The sequence below is a fragment of the Lathyrus oleraceus genome, chromosome 6, assembly GCF_024323335.1.
Source record: "Lathyrus oleraceus cultivar Zhongwan6 chromosome 6, CAAS_Psat_ZW6_1.0, whole genome shotgun sequence".
NCBI classification, from domain to species: Eukaryota; Viridiplantae; Streptophyta; class Magnoliopsida; order Fabales; family Fabaceae; genus Lathyrus; species Lathyrus oleraceus.
This window is the reverse complement of record NC_066584.1, coordinates 419,358,416-419,379,052: the sequence shown is the minus strand read 5'-3', so window position 1 is coordinate 419,379,052 and position 20,637 is coordinate 419,358,416. Positions and strand designations below refer to the sequence as shown.

The following is a 20,637-nucleotide window of genomic DNA, read 5'->3' as shown; positions in this document are numbered from 1 at the left end:
TATTTTATTATCTTTCCCTTGGTTTTCTATTGCATATTCAATCATTTATTTTAAAATGTTTTCAAAATTATATTTTCCAAATGATTTTATTTTAAATTAATTTTTATCAAACCTCTACAACTCACCCCCCTCTTGTGTATGGAGTCACATGTCCAACAAAAAGAAGCATCATTCAACTAATGCGATACAAATGTTCACTAAGAAACCTACAGAAGAGCAACAGGAGACCTTAGTGTCTTCCTCAAAACATATGAATAAGAAGATAGAATATAGTTTTATTGTTGTAAATGATGAAATTCATGTTGTTGAGCTAGGAGGAAAAGAAGAGAAAGAGAAATGAAAGAATAGAACAAGAAAGAGTATTAGGCATTTGGCCTAACTTGTATTAATTTTTCAACTAACCAATCTGAATCATGATTAATATTATTTGTTTTAATTTTTTTATTACTGTGTCATGTTACAACTCTTCTACTTGGAAAAATGAGGACATTTTCCTTCCTTCAAATTTTGGGGTAGGACATATTTATGTCTTTCTATTAATATTTTATTATTAATGAAGTAGTTGAAGTTTCATGTTAATTGCATGCTTAAAAAAATTTGATAAATAAATTAATAACAAAATTAACTTTCTATTAGTAGAATTTCAACCATTATCAAATTTTAAAATATTTGGACGGTTGAAAAATATTGAAAAAAGGCCTACGTTAGAAATTAAAGTGAAATTTATGCACAATTGTAGTTTGGTAAATGATGACTCTTGGTGTGAAGAAGTCAGAAAAGTAATAGCTTCTTGACTAGTTTGATTTGTTATATACATTATAAGAAAATTGGCAATTACGACGGTTAATTTTGGTAGGTTATGGCGGTTAGAATCGCCTCAAATGGCAAGTTACAACAGTTCAAGTTCTGTCACAAAAACGTGTGTTGTCGAGCTATATTGCGACAATTGCTAAAATCGTCACTCCAACCGTCGTTCAAAATTATGACAGGTAGGCAACTGACATAAATTACAAGTTATGTCGATTACAAACAGACGTGAATTTTAGTTTGAGTTTTGTTTTTAGTGTTGATTGCGACAATTTCAAATCGTTGTGAGTGTGATATCCTGACGCTTCAAATCGTTGTAATTTGATTTATAAATTCTTAATATAATTTATTTGGTAACGATTTAAATCGCTACTAATTATTTAATTTTTTACTTTTAATAACAGTTTAAACCATTATTAATTTTTATCTATAGTGTTATTTTTTTAATTTAAATTATTATCAACTAAAATATTTTTATTTATAGTTTTTTTTACAGTTTTAGTATTATTTTTTTATTTAAATTATTATTATTATTTTGTAATATTTCTCTATTTTATATTTTATTTTATATCACTTTTTGATGTAACAAAATCTCAATCACAAACATCTAATATTATATAAGCATAATAATGTCAAAAGAAAAATCTAAGTTTCATAATCATGTCATGTAGTCCAATAAATCAAAAATATATCAAATCATAATCTTATAAATAGTACAATATACCGAAAAATATATCAAATCCTAATCTTATAATAATAAGTATCATAATACAAAAAATACATAAGAAAGTTCATAATCTAATTAATTTATAGCAAAGTCTAATTTGTCTTTCTTGATGATCCATTTTTTACGATTCGTTAGCTAGACTCAGAAGAACGTCTACCATCAACGGGTGATTTCAATCACAACAAAAAATGTATTCAAATAATATACTCTTTAAAATAAACATCATGATCTTTAACTTTAAATGAATCAAAAATAATATACATATTTTCCACAAGAATTTCGGATTTGCATTAAGAATTCAATTTCCTCTTTCAAAGCATTGTCCATTTGCTTTAAGAGTGTGATTTCCTCCATCAATTCATTTATTTTTGAATTCTTTTTTTTAAGTGCAATAATTTCTTCTTGCATTTTCTTAAAAAGAAAATCGATCCCGTAGATCTATTAATCTGAGATGACATAACTTCAAATCTCATACTACGAACATATCCAGAATGTTCTTTTCCAAAAACTTTCTTAAATGCCTCATTTTCAGGAACAAAATCCTTAATCTCAGCTTGTAATTTTTCCTTCACATGCAATAGAGAAAATTGAGCAAACAACATTACTCATATACTATATTTCATAAATTCTTAAATGTAATTAACCAAAAACACAAAGACTGATGTATAGATATTCTAAAGACGCCAACAACAAAATCATTATATATAGCATAGCAGAATTTGAATGCTAGCTTCATTAGATTTAAATTATACTCAGTGTTATAATTTGTAGTTTATAGTTAGATTATAGGCACCAACAATAGAATCATTATGCAAAATAATGACTGCAATCACATATTTGTAGTGTATAGTTAGATTAATAATCTACAACGCTTAATACAAAAGCTTATGAGTCTTGATCATGAAATTTACAAGCTACATATTTCAATTATAGGCTTGAGTTAAACTTATGATCAAATGAAACTTTGAATGTGACCATAACAACCCTAACAGCTTTATATGATGTGTTGTTTTCTACTTATACTTAGTGACATATAAACTTTTTTTCTCTTTTCATGTACATTTGTAGATCTAATATGCCATAGACTGCTCCAAGCAAAGGATCTTACTTACAGGTTGGGTTTTCTTATGAAGCAAATGACAAAGAGGAATTCCAAATTTCAAATTTCAAATGATGAAGTAAATTGTCTAAATCATATATATTATGTTATTTAGTAAGTACTTTGAAAGAATTCATTATTAACTAGTAAAGTTTTTGAGCCAATAAACTATCCAAGCAAAAATAAAATCATTAATTTAAATCAAATATAATAATTCTAGTTTGATATTTCCTCTGGTTGATTGTATCCTAATATGAACATTGCAATTGTGTTAGTTACTAGAAAGAAGATAATAATTAAAAAGAACTATTATACTTAAACTAGAATTTTGGTTTTACTCTTGTTAAGCTCTTTTCTTATAACTACACAGGGGTTCATTTTATTTCACTTCTATCTTGAATGTTGGGTTAGTTGAAAATATATATGTCGTAGAAGTATCACATCACTTAGTTTCTTGAATGTTGGGTTAGTTGAAAATATATATGTCGTAGAAGTATCACATCACTTAGTTTTGTAAATGAAAATAGAGTCCAAGGCTATATATATATATATATATATATATATATATATATATATATATATATATATATATATATATATATATATATATATATATATAGGGTTAAATACACTTTACCCCTGTAATGTTAGCGAGTTTAGGGTTACCCCCCTGGTAAAGTTATTTTTTCAATACCCTCCTTATGTTATGTAGATTCCTTCATAGAACCCCCTAATATCCAGGTGGCATGGAATCTTGGTTTTTTATTTCAGACGTGGCTTTTTAATTTTTTTATTTTCACATGTGAATCTTCATTAGGTCTCCAGCATGGCATAAACTAGAAATTAGGGTTCCAAATCCATCCCTCTCTCTCTTCGTGAAATCCATCCCTATCCCAAATCCATCCCTCTCTCTCTTCGTGAAATCCATCCCTACCCCAAATCCATCCCTCTCTTCATCTTCGTCCGTGTCCCCTTCATCTGGGTTATGGGTGGCAGCAAGGCATCTTCCACGAGTGAAGTTGGAAACGGCTTACCAAGATGTGGATGCAATGAAACCATGAAGTTGTTGGTCTCCAAGTCAATTGAAAACCCCGGTCGCAAATTTTGGAAATGCAGGAATTATATGGTGAGCAATTTTGAAGCATTTTATTATTTTGAGTTTGATTTCGAAATTAATTGTTGGTGGTGTTTGTCTCAAATTGCAGAATGGGTGCGGTTTATTTTTGTGGGATGATTTGGTCAGTGAGTTTGCAGTGAAAGAAACCAATCCGTCCGGATGCCGCCAATGTGAAGTCAACAAGGCTTATTTGATTGAATTTGCTAAAGAGATTGTTGAGGAGATAGATTGCAGAGTCGGAAAGCTTAACAAGTTAGAAAAACTGAAGAAAAAGATTGCAATGGAAAAGAGGAAAAATTTATGGTTAATGTTTGTAATTGGTCTGTCATGGATGTTGATAGCAGCTATGGTTAAGTTAGTCTAATGAGTCTGTCATGTAATTGTTATGTCATTAGTGTTTTTCAGCAATGTAATGTTGAACTTGTAATGTGTTCATCAATGAAATGTAATCTGTTCATCAATCTTAAACTGTCAGTGCAGCATCATTATTTGATTAAACTTTCAGCATTCAATCTACCAATAATGACAGAAAAAAGTTATATCATAATGAAAGAGCAAAATTGCAAAATCATCAGAAAACTACAGAACAATTTTATAGTCAGTAATTCTAAAGAAAATATGACATAGTAAACATATAAATAAATTGAAATATATTAATGTAGTCTATCTCTTAAACTTTTTCAGTGCAGAATTCAAGGTGAATGTAATTAAATACTTTGGCTTTTTCTTTAGGTCCTGCAGAATTCATGGTTTTGTTGTAAGATTAGTGCACAGACTAGCCATGGCTCTCTGCAGAATTCATGGTTTATGAAAAACAGGAAAAAAATGTGACAGACTAGCCATTGTGTTTTATAGACAATACACACCAATAATGTTAAACTGATACATTAGAATTGATCATCACAGTAAGTGCATATGTTTGTTACAAAAGGATTACAAAATACATGTCTTCAAAGATCAGTTGGCATTACAAAAGAGTTTTCCAAAAGGATTACAAAATACATAGCAGAAACATAATAATCAGTCCCTCATTTTGAAGTGGGTATGTCTTCATTTTCTGGTAGGGTAATTGGTTTGTCACTAGATATTCCTTCACCTGTTATGGGTCTTTTAAACCAACTCAACTTGATCCTCTCACTTTGCCTTCTTTTGATGATAGGTTTTTTTTCAACCCTTTTTCTGGATTGTTTTGTGATTGAGGCAGCCACACTAGATCCTGTTTGACTCATAATAGTTGGAACAGGCATATCAGTTGGAGGCTGTGGATCAGTTGGAACAGGCACATTTGTTGGAACAGTCATATCAGTTGCAGTTGGGGCAGGCATATCAGATGCAGTTGGCATATCATTTGCAGTTGGCATATCAGTTGCAGTTGGCACATGTCCTTTTTTAGGTTTTCTCTACAATGTAAGACACAATGTATGGTTGTCATCACAATGCATATCACAATGAAGAATGTAAGACAGAATGTAGAATGTAAGACAAAATGTATATCACAATGAATTACCTTTCTTTTAAGTGCATTGGGATCCTGAGTGGTAGCCTTACAAGTCATAGCATTGTGACCAAAATTATCACATTTGGTGCACTTATATGCAACACCAGATCTTCTCTTCCTTGCACCATCCTCTCCACTTTCTCTTATCCTAATCTTCTTAGGTCTACCAGGACCATTTTTATATGCAGGTGGTAGAGGTGGTTCCATCTCAACTTCTGGCCACATATCTTGACCATTGATTGGACTTACTGAAAATCCATAACATAGTGCAAACTTTTCTCTTGTGTAACAAGCATCAACAAATTCATCAGGGTTTTGCTTTCTATAACTCAGAGCAGCTACAGCATGCCTACATGGAATTCCTACTAATTCCCAAAAATTACAACTACATGACCTTTTAGCAATGTCAACAATAAATTCATGTGTGTTGTAACTATGTGTAACCTGAAAAGTCTCAGCAATTGACCATGTTGGCAACCAATGACCACTATTGAACACCTCATTATCTAACCTTCTCCTAGGTATTGGCATCACCTTATGTGGCCAATTTTCTAGTTTACTTGCAGAGGTGGATAACCTATTCATCAGATATTTTCTTATCCACTCACACATTGTGAGTATAGGTTTGTCCCTAGCAGCTAGAATGGTAGCATTAAAAGACTCTGAGATATTATTCATCAATGTATCACATTTAGGGTAAAAAGAAAAGGCATGCTTACACCAGCTTTTGGTAGGAACAACCATCAACCAAGTCCAAGCATTGGGATCTGCATTCTTCAATTCATTCATCTTTTGGACCCATGCCTGATAGTATGTGGCTTTAGCAGCTCCCATCATTAAATCTCTAATAAGGGCTCCTCCACCAAACCTTTTCTTGAAATTAGCATACAAGTGCCTAAGACATAATCTATGCTCAATAGTATCAGACAATTCTTCAAATACAGCCACAAGTCCCTGATACAAAATAGAAATTTTTTCAACATTTAGAGAATAGAATAATTTGCAACAGAAAGATAGAGTTAAATACATACCTTCTGTTGATCAGAGATAAATACATATCTTCTATCCTGACCAATGTCCTCCATTAGTAGTTGTATAAACCATCAATTCCTTCAAAACCATCAAAGTAAGCAGTAGCTCTTTCATCTTCACTGTCATCTAACCCCTCTACCTTCTCCTCATCTAACCCATCAATTCCATTATCAGGGGGGTGGTCATCATCATTCACACATTTAGGTTCCCTATCAGCAGGGTCCATGTTCCCAGTATGGGGAAAAGTGTATTTACAAGATTCACAACACTTTAGTGTTACACTCCACCATGGGGGTGAATTTTACAGGGTTTTTGAAGAAGAAATTATATACAGAGGGGGTACGGATACGACAGTTAATGGGATACATGTTTCAAATTGGAACATGGATAACATTGAGAAGTTGTTGAGTAGGTTAGGGTATAAGGCTGATTGTGTTAGGGTATGGACAAAAGTTTTAGAAATTCAAGATGGTTTTTTTCTGATTAGGAAAGATGATGATGCTGTTGATGATTTTGCTCTATACTTTAGTGCAATGAATGTGAAAGGAGATTTGTATGTTGAACATAGTACTGGGAACATGGACCCTGCTGATAGGGAACCTAAATGTGTGAATGATGATGACCACCCCCCTGATAATGGAATTGATGGGTTAGATGAGGAGAAGGTAGAGGGGTTAGATGACAGTGAAGATGAAAGAGCTACTGCTTACTTTGATGGTTTTGAAGGAATTGATGGTTTATACAACTACTAATGGAAGACATTGGTCAGGATAGAAGATATATATTTATCTCTGATCAACAGAAGGTATGTATTTAACTCTATCTTTCTGTTGCAAATTATTCTATTCTCTAAATGTTGAAAAAAATTCTATTTTGTATCAGGGACTTGTGGCTGTATTTGAAGAATTGTCTGATACTATTGAGCATAGATTATGTCTTAGGCACTTGTATGCTAATTTCAAGAAAAGGTTTGGTGGAGGAGCCCTTATTAGAGATTTAATGATGGGAGCTGCTAAAGCCACATACTATCAGGCATGGGTCCAAAAGATGAATGAATTGAAGAATGCAGATCCCAATGCTTGGACTTGGTTGATGGCTGTTCCTACCAAAAGCTGGTGTAAGCATGCCTTTTCTTTTTACCCTAAATGTGATACATTGATGAATAATATCTCAGAGTCTTTTAATGCTACCATTCTAGCTGCTAGGGACAAACCTATACTCACAATGTGTGAGTGGATAAGAAAATATCTGATGAATAGGTTATCCACCTCTGCAAGTAAACTAGAAAATTGGCCACATAAGGTGATGCCAATACCTAGGAGAAGGTTAGATAATGAGGTGTTCAATAGTGGTCATTGGTTGCCAACATGGTCAATTGCTGAGACTTTTCAGGTTACACATAGTTACAACACACATGAATTTATTGTTGACATTGCTAAAAGGTCATGTAGTTGTAATTTTTGGGAATTAGTAGGAATTCCATGTAGGCATGCTGTAGCTGCTCTGAGTTATAGAAAGCAAAACCCTGATGAATTTGTTGATGCTTGTTACACAAGAGAAAAGTTTGCACTATGTTATGGATTTTCAGTAAGTCCAATCAATGGTCAAGATATGTGGCCAGAAGTTGAGATGGAACCACCTCTACCACCTGCATATAAAAATGGTCCTGGTAGACCTAAGAAGATTAGGATAAGAGAAAGTGGAGAGGATGGTGCAAGGAAGAGAAGATCTGGTGTTGCATATAAGTGCACCAAATGTGATAATTTTGGTCACAATGCTATGACTTGTAAGGCTACCACTCAGGATCCCAATGCACTTAAAAGAAAGGTAATTCATTGTGATATACATTTTGTCTTACATTCTACATTCTGTCTTACATTCTTCATTGTGATATGCATTGTGATGACAACCATACATTGTGTCTTACATTGTAGAGAAAACCTAAAAAAGGACATGTGCCAACTGCAACTAATATGCCAACTGCAAATGATATGCCAACTGCATCTGATATGCCTGCCCCAACTGCAACTGATATGACTGTTCCAACAAATGTGCCTGTTCCAACTGATCCACAGCCTCCAACTGATATGCCTGTTCCAACTATTATGAGTCAAACAGGATCTAGTGTGGCTGCCTCAATCACAAAACAATCCAGAAAAAGGGTTGAAAAAAAACCTATCATCAAAAGAAGGCAAAGTGAGAGGATCAAGTTGAGTTGGTTTAAAAGACCCATAACAGGTGAAGGAATATCTAGTGACAAACCAATTACCCTACCAGAAAATGAAGACATACCCACTTCAAAATGAGGGACTGATTATTATGTTTCTGCTATGTATTTTGTAATCCTTTTGGAAAACTCTTTTGTAATGCCAACTGATCTTTGAAGACATGTATTTTGTAATCCTTTTGTAACAAACATATGCACTTACTGTGATGATCAATTCTAATGTATCAGTTTAACATTATTGGTGTGTATTGTCTATAAAACACAATGGCTAGTCTGTCACATTTTTTTCTTGTTTTTCATAAACCATGAATTCTGCAGAGAGCCATGGCTAGTCTGTGCACTAATCTTACAACAAAACCATGAATTATGCAGGACCTAAAGAAAAAGCCAAAGTATTTAATTACATTCACCTTGAATTCTGCACTGAAAAAGTTTAAGAGATAGACTACATTAATATATTTCAATTTATTTATATGTTTACTATGTCATATTTTCTTTAGAATTACTGACTATAAAATTGTTCTGTAGTTTTCTGATGATTTTGCAATTTTGCTCTTTCATTATGATATAACTTTTTTCTGTCATTATTGGTTAGATTGAATGCTGAAAGTTTAATCAAATAATGATGCTGCACTAACAGTTTAAGATTGATGAACAGATTACATTTCATTGATGAACACATTACAAGTTCAACATTACATTGCTGAAAAACACTAATGACATAACAATTATATGACAGACTCATTAGACTAACTTAACCATAGCTGCTATCAACATCCATGACAGACCAATTACAAACATTAACCATAAATTTTTCCTCTTTTCCATTGCAATCTTTTTCTTCAGTTTTTCTAACTTGTTAAGCTTTCCGACTCTGCAATCTATCTCCTCAACAATCTCTTTAGCAAATTCAATCAAATAAGCCTTGTTGACTTCACATTGGCGGCATCCGGACGGATTGGTTTCTTTCACTACAAACTCACTGACCAAATCATCCCACAAAAATAAACCGCACCCATTCTGCAATTTGAGACAAACACCACCAACAATTAATTTCGAAATCAAACTCAAAATAATAAAATGCTTCAAAATTGCTCACCATATAATTCCTGCATTTCCAAAATTTGCGACCGGGGTTTTCAATTGACTTGGAGACCAACAACTTCATGGTTTCATTGCATCCACATCTTGGTAAGCCGTTTCCAACTTCACTCGTGGAAGATGCCTTGCTGCCACCCATAACCCAGATGAAGGGGACACGGACGAAGATGAAGAGAGGGATGGATTTGGGGTAGGGATGGATTTCACGAAGAGAGAGAGGGATGGATTTGGGATAGGGATGGATTTCACGAAGAGAGAGAGGGATGGATTTGGAACCCTAATTTCTAGTTTATGCCATGCTGGAGACCTAATGAAGATTCACATGTGAAAATAAAAAAATTAAAAAGCCACGTCTGAAATAAAAAACCAAGATTCCATGCCACCTGGATATTAGGGGGTTCTATGAAGGAATCTACATAACATAAGGGGGGTATTGAAAAAATAACTTTACCAGGGGGGTAACCCTAAACTCGCTAACATTACAGGGGGATAAAGTGTATTTAACCCATATATATATATATATATATATATATATATATATATATATATATATATATATATATATATATATATATATATATATATATATATATATATATATATATATATATATATATATATATATATATATATATATATATATATATATATATATATATATATATATATATATATATATATATATATAATACAAGTTCTTTGAAGTCACATATTGCTTAGTTTTGTGAAGGAATAGGGAATCCAAAACTATATATATTATTCAAGTTCTTCATTCTAAGATGCATCAGTCAAAAATATTTTAAATCTATGTTTGACTTTCTTTACTCTCTTATAGTTGTATTAGAGTGTTGTAAGATGTAATTAAATATTTATTTTGGAGGGTGTGGGTGTACTATGAGTCTATGTTAGTTGAGGGTATATTATTTATTGTAGCAATTTTCACATAATGTTATTCTCAGGTTCATGGATTACTCTAACATATATCTTTGAGATTCATTTACATATTTTTAGAAATACAAATTTAGTTTTCTTACAAATTCTGTGATTCTCATTTTGATGGATGATAGTCTACTACTCACCGCATTCCAAATTTAATGCTCAGCTATAGTTACCATCTATTAAGCTTTTATCATTTTTTTTCTCTTTTAGCACTGTTGGTGATTTTAGTATCATCAATATATTTTAGTAGTAATGTGATTTACTGTAGGGCGATGCAATTATGCGTTAAAGCTTGGAAACGAGTTAGGGGTAGTGCGGAGTGCACGCTCGTCGAGCCAACGTATAATTGAATGCGAATAATTGAAACGGGGTTCCAAGGGGCGAAGCCCCTGGCGGGTTGCGGGGCAGCGCCCCGTTCGAAATTTTCTTTTAAACAGTTGAACCCTTTCCCAACCGACGTAACCGTTTCTGAACAGTTGCGTCTTTTCGATTTCTGTTATTGATCTCCTATATAAGGAGTCATTTGGCCTCAATTTAAAATAAGAGATAACGAAACCAAACTTTCTCTCTACATTCCTGAACATTTCTCTTTGCCAAAAACAAATTGTTCTTCAAGAATTATCCCCACAAAGATTTCGTGAACCCAGGCAAGAATAGGGTCGAAATACTTTGTTCGGAAAGTGTACGAACACGATTCTTCGAAGTTATCCAGGATTATCATACCCGATTATCTAACAAACGAACAAAGTATTCTCTGATAATCATGGTTGGAGGAAGCACCGTCAAGGAGATGACTACAAACTTCGGAAAATTGGACAAGTTTCAAGGACAAGACTTCAGGCGTTGGCAGAAGAAGATGCATTTCATGTTGACAACGTTGAAGGTCGTGCACGTCCTGTCTACACCGATTCCAGAACTTCTGGAGGAAGACACGGTTGAAAATCTGAGACGCAGATCAAAATGGGAGAACGACGACTACATATGCAGAGGGCACATTCTTAACGGTATGTCTGATCCCTTATTTGATATTTATCAAAACATAGAATCTGCAAAGGAATTGTGGGATTGTCTCGAATCCAAGTACATGGCAGAGGACTCATCCAGTAAAAAGTTCCTAGTAACCGATTTCAACAATTACAAAATGGTTGAATCGAGGTCTGTCATGGAACAAATCAATGAACTCCTCCGAATCCTTGGACAGTTCACATAACACAGATTGAAGATGGATGAAACAATATTTGTCTCAAGCATCATAGACAAGTTGCCTCCTTCGTGGAAGGATTTCAAACACAATCTGAAGCATGGAAAAGACGAATTGTCTTTGATCCAACTTGGAAGTCACTTGCGCATAGAAGAATCTCTAAGAGCGCAGGAGGATGACAAAGGAAAAGGCAAAGAAATTGTTGGACCCTCGGTTAATATAGTCGAAGAGGGTGGTAAGAATGGTAACAACAAAAACAAAGGAAAGAAGCGTGCTTTCAAGAACAATAAGGGCAGTTTCGGTGCTAACAAGAAACCGAAACTAGAATGCTGGAAGTGTGGCAAAACAGGCCACTTCAAGAAGGATTGTCGTTCCGGCAAAAAGCATGATAACACGAATGCAAGTGGTTCAGGAAAGGGGTCTAAGGACCAATCCGAAAACCAAGGTCAGAAATCAATTCGTGATTTGAATAGTTTGATTAAACATTCGGTTTCACTAAATTCTGAAGCATTCTATGTGCAGGATGATGCTATCGCGTGGTGGATTGATTCTGGCGCTACAACACATGTTTGCAAGGATCGTTTCTGGTTCAAGACTCTTGTTCCAGTGGAAGATGGTTCTGTCCTCTACATGGGAGATGATCACTTCGCTCCCGTTAAAGGCAAAGGAAACGTGGTGCTAGAATTCAATTCTGGAAAGACTATTACTTTGTTTGATGTTTTGTATGTTCCTAAACTACGTAAGAATTTAATTTCTGGTCCTGTATTAAATAAGCTTGGATACAAGCAAGTGTGTGAATCCGATAAATATGTTTTATCAAAGTCTGGTGTGTTTGTAGGATTTGGATATTATAATAATGGTATGTTTATGATGAATTTGAATGGAGTTCCTAATGATTCTGGTTTTGTATTTATGTCCTCTTCGAATGTTATCAATTCATCGTTATGGCATGCTCGTCTAGGACACGTACATTATAAAAGAATGCATGAAATGTCTAAAGATGATTTAATTCCTGTTTTTGATAAAAATGTAGAAAATTGTAAAACTTGCATGTTAACAAAGATCACTAGGCAACCTTTTAAAAGTATAACAAGGAAATCTGTCATTCTTGAGTTGATACATAGTGATTTATGTGATTTTCATGCTACTCCATCATTAGGACATAAAAAATATTTTGTCACTTTCATAGATGATGCATCCAGATTCTGCTATGTTTATTTGTTGCACGCTAAGGACAAATCCTTAGATAAATTCAAAATTTATAAAACTGAAGTTGAAGTGCAACAGAATATGTTTATTAAAACATTACGTACAGATAGAGGTGGTGAATATTATGATCCTGTATTTTTCCAATCCGTAGGAATCATTCATGAGACTACGGAACCTTATACACCTCAACAAAATGGTGTGGCTGAAAGGAAAAATAGAGTGCTTAAGGAAATGGTGAATGCCATGTTATCTTACTCTGGTTTGAGTGAAGGGTTTTGGGGAGAAGCTATGTTAACGGCTTGCTATTTGTTAAATAGGGTTCCTAATAAAAGGAACAAGACTACCCCATATGAACTTTGGTATAAGAAACGACCCAACTTAACATTTCTACGTGTTTGGGGTTGTAGGGCCGTGGTTAGACTCCCGGACCCAAAAAGGAAAACTTTGGGTGAAAAGGGTGTAGCTTGCATTTTTGTTGGATATGCTGAGCACTCCAAGGCCTATAGGTTTTATGTTATAGAACCTAATGACTCGATTTCTATTAACACGATTATAGAATCGAGAGATGCCATATTTGATGAGAATTGTTTCTCTTCTATACCTAGACCAAAGGACTCTATGTTGGTGTAAGCCCTAGAGGCCAATACTTTTGGTACTTGTATCGAATTATTTATTAATAATAAAAGGCATTTTCTTTATTATGGTTGATTAATAAAGTCCCTGGAATAGATAGTCCGTTTAATGTATTAAGTGTGACTTAATCATGAGAACACATTAAACATAAGGACACTATTCTTAAAGTATCTGTAGTCGAGCTTTAGTGTGAAGTGGGATAACATTAAAGCATTAAAACTATTATGTTTGTAGATTGATGATCACATCTCATGGATCATGGATAAAGAGTTATCAAGTCTTAAACATAGGTATGAATATTAGGAGTAATATTTATACCGGATTGACCCGCTATGAGAATACTATATAGAAAGTTATGCAAAGTGTCATAAGTTATTCTCATGGTGATAATAGTGTATTCCACTCTTCGACCTGAAACCACTATGGACCCTAGATGTAGAGTCGAGTGCTTTATTGCTGATCCAACGTTGTCCGTAACTGGATAACCATAAAGACAGTTGATGGGTACTCCACGAAGCATGCTGAGGGACATGAGTGACCTAGATGGAATTTGCCCATCCTGCATAACAGGATAAATGTCTATGGGCCCAATATTGAACTGGACAAGGATGACACGGTCTATGCCTTGTGTTCAATATAGACATAAGGGCAAAAGGGTAATTATACACATAATTATTATCACAGAAGGATTTGTCAAATCACATGACATTTTCGTGTCTTGGGTAGCAGTGATGTGTTGCTAGATACCGCTCACTGTTTATTATGTTAAATGTGTGATTTAATATAATTGCCAACGTCACGAAAACCTACAGGGTCACACACAAAGGACGGATTGATGAGAGATAGAGTAACTAAGGAATACCGTAAGGTACGGTGCCCTTAAGTGAATTATAGAACATCGTAAGGTACGGTGTACTTGAGTAGAATACGAAATATGGTAAGGTACCATGGGCTTAAGTGATTTTGGGCATATTATAAGATATGGGCCAAAATACACTTAAGTGGGCTTTTTAGCTTGAAGCCCACACAAGTGGTTCTATAAATAGAACCCTTGTGTAGAAGCATTAAATGGCAGTTGCATTATTTTCGTTTTCTCACTCTCTCTCTCTCTCTCACTCAAAGCCTTCACTCGTACCAGCTAGCACTGAGATTGAAGGAACCCGTTCGTGTGGACTGAGTAGAGACGTTGTCATCGTTCAACGTTCGTGATCGCTCCGTGGATCTGCATCAAAGGTTTTGATTGTCACAAGAGATCTGCACCAAAGGTTTCAATCGTCACAAGAGGTAAATATTCTATCACTGATCATGACCATTCGTAAGGATCTCTAAAGGAGAAAATTTTAATTTCCGCTGCGTTTTGGACCGCAATTCTCCTTCAGTGGTATCAGAGCCACTTACGAAACCATGAATCGGATAGCTGTTTAATTTCTGTATTAATATGATTAAAAGACAGAATGAATCAATTAATTAAACGGGTAATTAAATTTGGCATCACGAGTGTACGAGTTGGATGATTGATGTTGACTATGCTTCGGTACCGACATTAGTATGGTGAAGCAGCGATACATCGATCGTCCATAGGTTACGCAATTGAGACCGATCAGCTTATATATGATATAAGTAATCCTAATGCAAAGTACGGTATATGTGATATACTGTTTCTGTTTCGTTCATTCAAACACTAAGTGGTTGTTTTCCTTTGAGCGATCAATGGTCATTTGCTTCGGAATCCGACATTAGTATGGTGAAGCAATGACCTGTTGATCAATCATACTGAATCAACAATCGATGTGTGTTTGACGGTCTGAAATTGGCACATTAGGGTTGGTGACGGTGCAAGGGTTGTGCCGTCAAGGAGTTGTGAATTTAGGGTTTTTGGAACAGGTCTGTAGACTATTTCAAAGTTCTATTATTTTGGATGCGTAACGGTCGTAACAAGACGCGTGACGTTCGTAACAGACCCATGACGGTCGTAACAAGGACGTGACGGTCGTCACGTGCTTTGTGACGGTCGTCACACTCACAGATCCAAAATTGTAGGCGTTTCTGTTTTGGCCCCGTGACGGTCGTAACATGCTTGTGACCTGTGACGGTCGTAACATGCTTGTGACGGTCGTCACACTCACAGGGTCAGAATTCTTGGGGTTTCTGTTTTGTGACTACGCAAGGGTTGTGTTCATGCAAAACAATGTCCATTTCAAATGAATTGTTCATTAAAATTTTGGACAGGGGCGCTCCCCTCCAACCCCGCAAGGGCGCTGCCCCTTGACCCCGTCCGCTGATCGGTCAGCGGAACCACCGTCCGCTGACCAGGCAGCGGAACCCCCGGCTAACTCTGCGTAGTGTGATCGGTCGCCGAAATTTAATTTGGTTTTAATTAATTAAAGGAATTAAAAAATTAATAATAATAATGTGATTGTTATTATTGCCTTGTTGTGATCAGTTATGGCCTTAGTCTTCCTTCATTTTGTTTTGGGTTTTAAAATACGACCTGCGAGTCGTGCCTCTCCTTTTATATAATCTCTTAATGTAACTTCTTTTCTCATCTCAAACCCTCGTATGTAAAACGAGTTTCTTCTGGAATGTAATATTATGAATAAAGAGAAGAAGACAATGTTATGAAGAAAGAGAAGATTTCAATATCAAAGGAGGACAACCTTGAAGATCTTGCTTGGAGAAGCTTAGAGAAGAATTCAATATTAAAGGAGGACAACCTTGAAGATTTTGCTTGGAGAAGCTTAGATCGTTGTAGGTTAGCTTAGGTTCTCTCATTGGCTTGGGAGAACAATTGCGCTAGGGGCCATAACTGTTTCATTTTGTTTGTATGTATGTTGATGCATGTGAATGTATATTGATGCATGTGAGAGACGATTTATATGATAAATAAGTCGGTGAGATCATAAAATTGTAATTCCCTCAAATTAAATATTAAGTTTATGCTTTCCAAGTTTTAACACTCATCAAGACTAGTAATGGATAATGTAGGTTTCGCCTACGCGAGGTGCATGATCTATATATTAGTAAGGTGCGATGGGATAATTGTAATATCCAACTGTTAAAACAATGGGTCAAACTTAACTAAACAAATTATAATAAGATTATATATATATGTTTAGAAGCAAGAGTTGGGAATGATCCATATGATGGATTGGAATAAGGAGTTATTCACCCAACTGAAATATTCGAGAGTTGTATGAGATACAATTGGAATGAGTTCCTACCTAAATAATCTAGTTTTGTGTAATCCGCCTACGCGGACTTAGAACGAAGTGAAATATGGATCTCGACCCACTAGAAAATCTTCCAACGGGATTTTCCGAATCAAATGATGAGGATCATTTGTTTTGAGTAAAATAGTGGGAGCATATTTGATTAAAGGCCTAATTAAATATGTCAATGATACTTATATTTTCTTAATCCTTATGTAGATAACCATGACAGCAAACACCTTTAACAACATCTTGCGATCAATCCTTGACAAGGAAAAATTGTCTGGGACAAATTTCCTGGATTGGCACCGAAACCTGAGGATTGTCCTCAAACATGATAAAAAGCTGTATGTCTTGGAGACACCTGTTCCTGAAGAGGAACCTCCCAGTTCTGCACCTAAGGCAGAAAGAGATGCTTATAAGAAGCATGTCGATGATGCCAATGAAACTGCTTGTCTCATGCTGGCTACCATGAACTCAGAATTGCAAAAGCAACATGAGAACATGTCAGCGTTCGATATGATCGAACACCTGAAGATGCTCTATCAAGAGCAAGCAAGGCATGAGAGGTTTGAAGTTTCAAAAGCCCTTTTTCAAAGCAAGTTAGCTGAGGGAGCCCTTGTAGGTCCCCATGTACTCAAGATGATTGGGTATGTGGAAAACCTTGAGAGATTGGGTTTTCCCCTCGAAAAGGAACTTGCGACTGATTTGATCTTGCAATCGTTGCCAGATAGTTTCAGCCAATTTGTCCTAAATTTCAATATGATTGATATGGACAAATCTCTTCCGGAACTGCTCGCCATGTTAAGAACTGCCGAGCAGAATCTGAAGTCTAAAGGGAAGTCCATTCTGATGATCGGAAATGGAAAGAGACAGAACAAACGGCCCACCAAGCAGGGTGATAAAGGGAAAGGCAAGGAAGTTGCCAAACCCAGACCCATTGTTGCTGCTTTGAAGCCTAGTGGAGGCATAGCAAAGACAGGCACCTGCTTCCATTGCGGTAAGACCGGACACTGGAAGAGAAACTGCCCAAAGTACCTGGAAGATAAGAAGAATGGAGTAGAGACTTCAACTTCAGGTATTTTTGTTATTAAAATAAATTTTTCTACTTCTGCATCATGGGTATTAGATACTGGATGTGGTTCTCACATTTGTACAAATGTGCAGGGGCTGAAAAGGAGTAGAGATTTGGCAAAAGGTGAAGTTGACCTACGAGTTCGCAATGGAGCAAAGGTTGCTACTTTAGCCGTAGAATCTTATGTATTAACTTTACCTAGTGGTTTTATAATTCAGTTAGAGAACTGTTATTATGTACCTGCAATTAGCAGGAATATTATTTCCATTTCTTGTGTGGACAAGTTTGGTTTTTCATTTATAATAAAGAACAATTGTTGCTCAATTTATTTGAATGATATATTCTATGCTACTGCACAAATGAGTAATGGACTATATGTCCTTGATCTCGAAATGCCTATTAATAACATTAATACTAAAAGGGTGAAACCTAACGAGTTAAAACCAACTAGGTAAGAATATTAAAACTCTTCGATCAGATCGAGGTGATGAGTATTTAAGCCTAGAGTTTGATGACCATCTGAAAGAATGTGGGATCCTATCCCAACTTACTCCTCCTGGAACACCCCAATGGAATGGTGTATCTGAGAGAAGAAATCGAACCCTGTTAGACATGGTCCGATCCATGATGAGTCACGCCGATCTTCCAAACTCCTTTTGGGGACATGCATTATTGACAGCAGCTTACACACTTAACCAAGTTCCATCCAAAAAGGTTGACAAGACACCATATGAGATATGGAGTGGTAAGAAACCACATATGTCTTACATAAAGATTTGGGGTTGCGAGGTTTATGTGAAACGACAAATTTCAACTAAGCTTGAGCCCAAATCTGACAAATGCTTATTTGTGGGGTATCCTAAAGAAACAATAGGGTATTACTTCTACAATCCTTCTGAGGGCAAAGTGTTTGTCGCTCGAACTGGAGTTTTCCTAGAAAATGATTTTATTTCCAAAGGAACCAGTGGGAGGAAAGTAGAGCTTGAAGAAATTCAAGAATCACAAAGCATCGACACACCTATGGAGGAATTGGAGCAGGAAACACAAGTAGTTGTGTAAGAGCAACCTGCTCAAGTAGAACAAGACCAGCGTAGGTCAGGCAGGATACGTCACCTACCTGAGATATATGGATCAAGATGATGTATTACTCATGGATCAAGATGAGCCTGTGACCTACTCATGGAATCTTCGTTTTGATGAAACGGTAAAACAATATGGATTCATCAAGAACGAAGATGGGTCTTGTGTCTACAAGAAGGTTAGTGGGAGCATGATCGTATTCCTGGTATTATATGTAGATGACATATTACTTATTGGAAACGATATCCCTACCCTGCAACAAGTAAAGTCTTGGATAGGGAAATGCTTTTCTACGAACGACCTAGGTGAAGCAGCCTATATATATTAGGAATCAGAATCTATAGAGATAGATCATGAAATGCTCGGCCTAAGTCAGAGTACATAGACAAGGTGCTAAGACGCTTTAATATGAATGATTCCAATGGTTATGTGTTTTGCTGAAATGGTGGCGCTGTGAGCTTGAAAAGTTTAAAGTAAGATACAGTTGCTGATTCTACAATCGAGGCCGAGTATATTGCTGCCTCAAATGCAGAAAAGGGAGTTGTTTCGATCAAAAAGTTCATTAGTGAACTTGGCATAGTCCCTAGCATTGTGGATCCCATTGGTCTCTATTATGATAACAATGGTGCTATCGCACAAGCTAAGGAGCCTAGATCTCACCGACGATCCAAACACATACTCAGGCGTTATCATCTCATTCGAGAGATAATAGATAGAGGAGATGTGAAAATATGTAAAGTACCTACACTTGACAATATAGCTGACCCACTGACAAAGCCTCTTGCGCAGCAGAAGCATGATGGCCATACTAGATCAATGGGCATAAGGGGTATGCCTGATTGGCTCTAGTGCTAGTGGGAGATTGTTGGTGTAAGCCCTAGAGGCCAATACTTTTGGTACTTGTATCAAATTATTTATTAATAATAAAAGGCATTTTCTTTATTATGGATGATTAATAAAGTCCCTGGAATAGATAGTCCGTTTAATGTATTAAGTGTGACTTAATCATGAGAACACATTAAACATAAGGACACTATTCTTAAAGTATCCGTAGTCGAGCTTTAGTGTGAAGTGGGATAACATTAAAGCATTAAGACTATTATGTTTGTAGACTGATGATCACATCTCATGGATCATGGATAAAGAGTTATCAAGTCTTAAACATAGGTATGAATATTAGGAGTAATATTTATACCGGATTGACCCGCTATGAGAATACTATATAGAAAGTTATGCAAAGTGTCATAAGTTATTCTCATGGTGATAATAGTGTATTCCACTCTTCGACCTGAAACCACTATGGACCCTAGATGTAGAGTCGAGTGCTTTATTGCTGATCCAACGTTGTCCGTAACTGGATAACCATAAAGACAGTTGATGGGTACTCCACGAAGCATGCTGAGGGACATGAGTGACCTAGATGGAATTTGCCCATCCTGCATAACAGGATAAATGTCTATGGGCCCAATATTGAACTGGACAAGGATGACACGGTCTATGCCTTGTGTTCAATATAGACATAAGGGCAAAAGGGTAATTATACACATAATTATTATCACAGAAGGATTTGTCAAATCACATGACATTTTCGTGTCTTGGGTAGCAGTGATGTGTTGCTAGATACCGCTCACTGTTTATTATGTTAAATGCGTGATTTAATATAATTGCCAACGTCACGAAAAC

General features: G+C 35.6%; 3 protein-coding genes across 3 annotated transcripts; 1 reads left to right on the top strand and 2 right to left on the bottom strand.

Moving 5' to 3' along the window:
• The first annotated feature begins 3,383 nt into the window (after positions 1-3,383).
• On the top strand, positions 3,384-4,114 carry LOC127096016 (uncharacterized). The gene is made up of 2 exons (XM_051034644.1): positions 3,384-3,759; positions 3,839-4,114. Exons 1-2 carry the CDS (start codon positions 3,619-3,621, stop codon positions 4,112-4,114), a joined length of 417 nt encoding a protein of 138 aa, XP_050890601.1. The 5' UTR covers positions 3,384-3,618.
• A 609-nt stretch (positions 4,115-4,723) lies between these two features.
• On the bottom strand, positions 4,724-6,333 carry LOC127096015 (uncharacterized). The gene is made up of 3 exons (XM_051034643.1): positions 6,280-6,333; positions 5,258-6,202; positions 4,724-5,150 (listed from the first exon to the last, which is right to left on the bottom strand). Exons 1-3 carry the CDS (start codon positions 6,331-6,333, stop codon positions 4,779-4,781), a joined length of 1,371 nt encoding a protein of 456 aa, XP_050890600.1. The 3' UTR covers positions 4,724-4,778.
• A 2,918-nt stretch (positions 6,334-9,251) lies between these two features.
• Positions 9,252-9,978, bottom strand: LOC127096014 (uncharacterized). Its single transcript, XM_051034642.1, has 2 exons — positions 9,607-9,978; positions 9,252-9,527 (listed from the first exon to the last, which is right to left on the bottom strand). The coding sequence occupies exons 1-2, from the start codon at positions 9,745-9,747 to the stop codon at positions 9,252-9,254; spliced, it is 417 nt and encodes a 138-aa protein (XP_050890599.1). The 5' UTR covers positions 9,748-9,978.
• Positions 9,979-20,637: the final 10,659 nt, after the last annotated feature.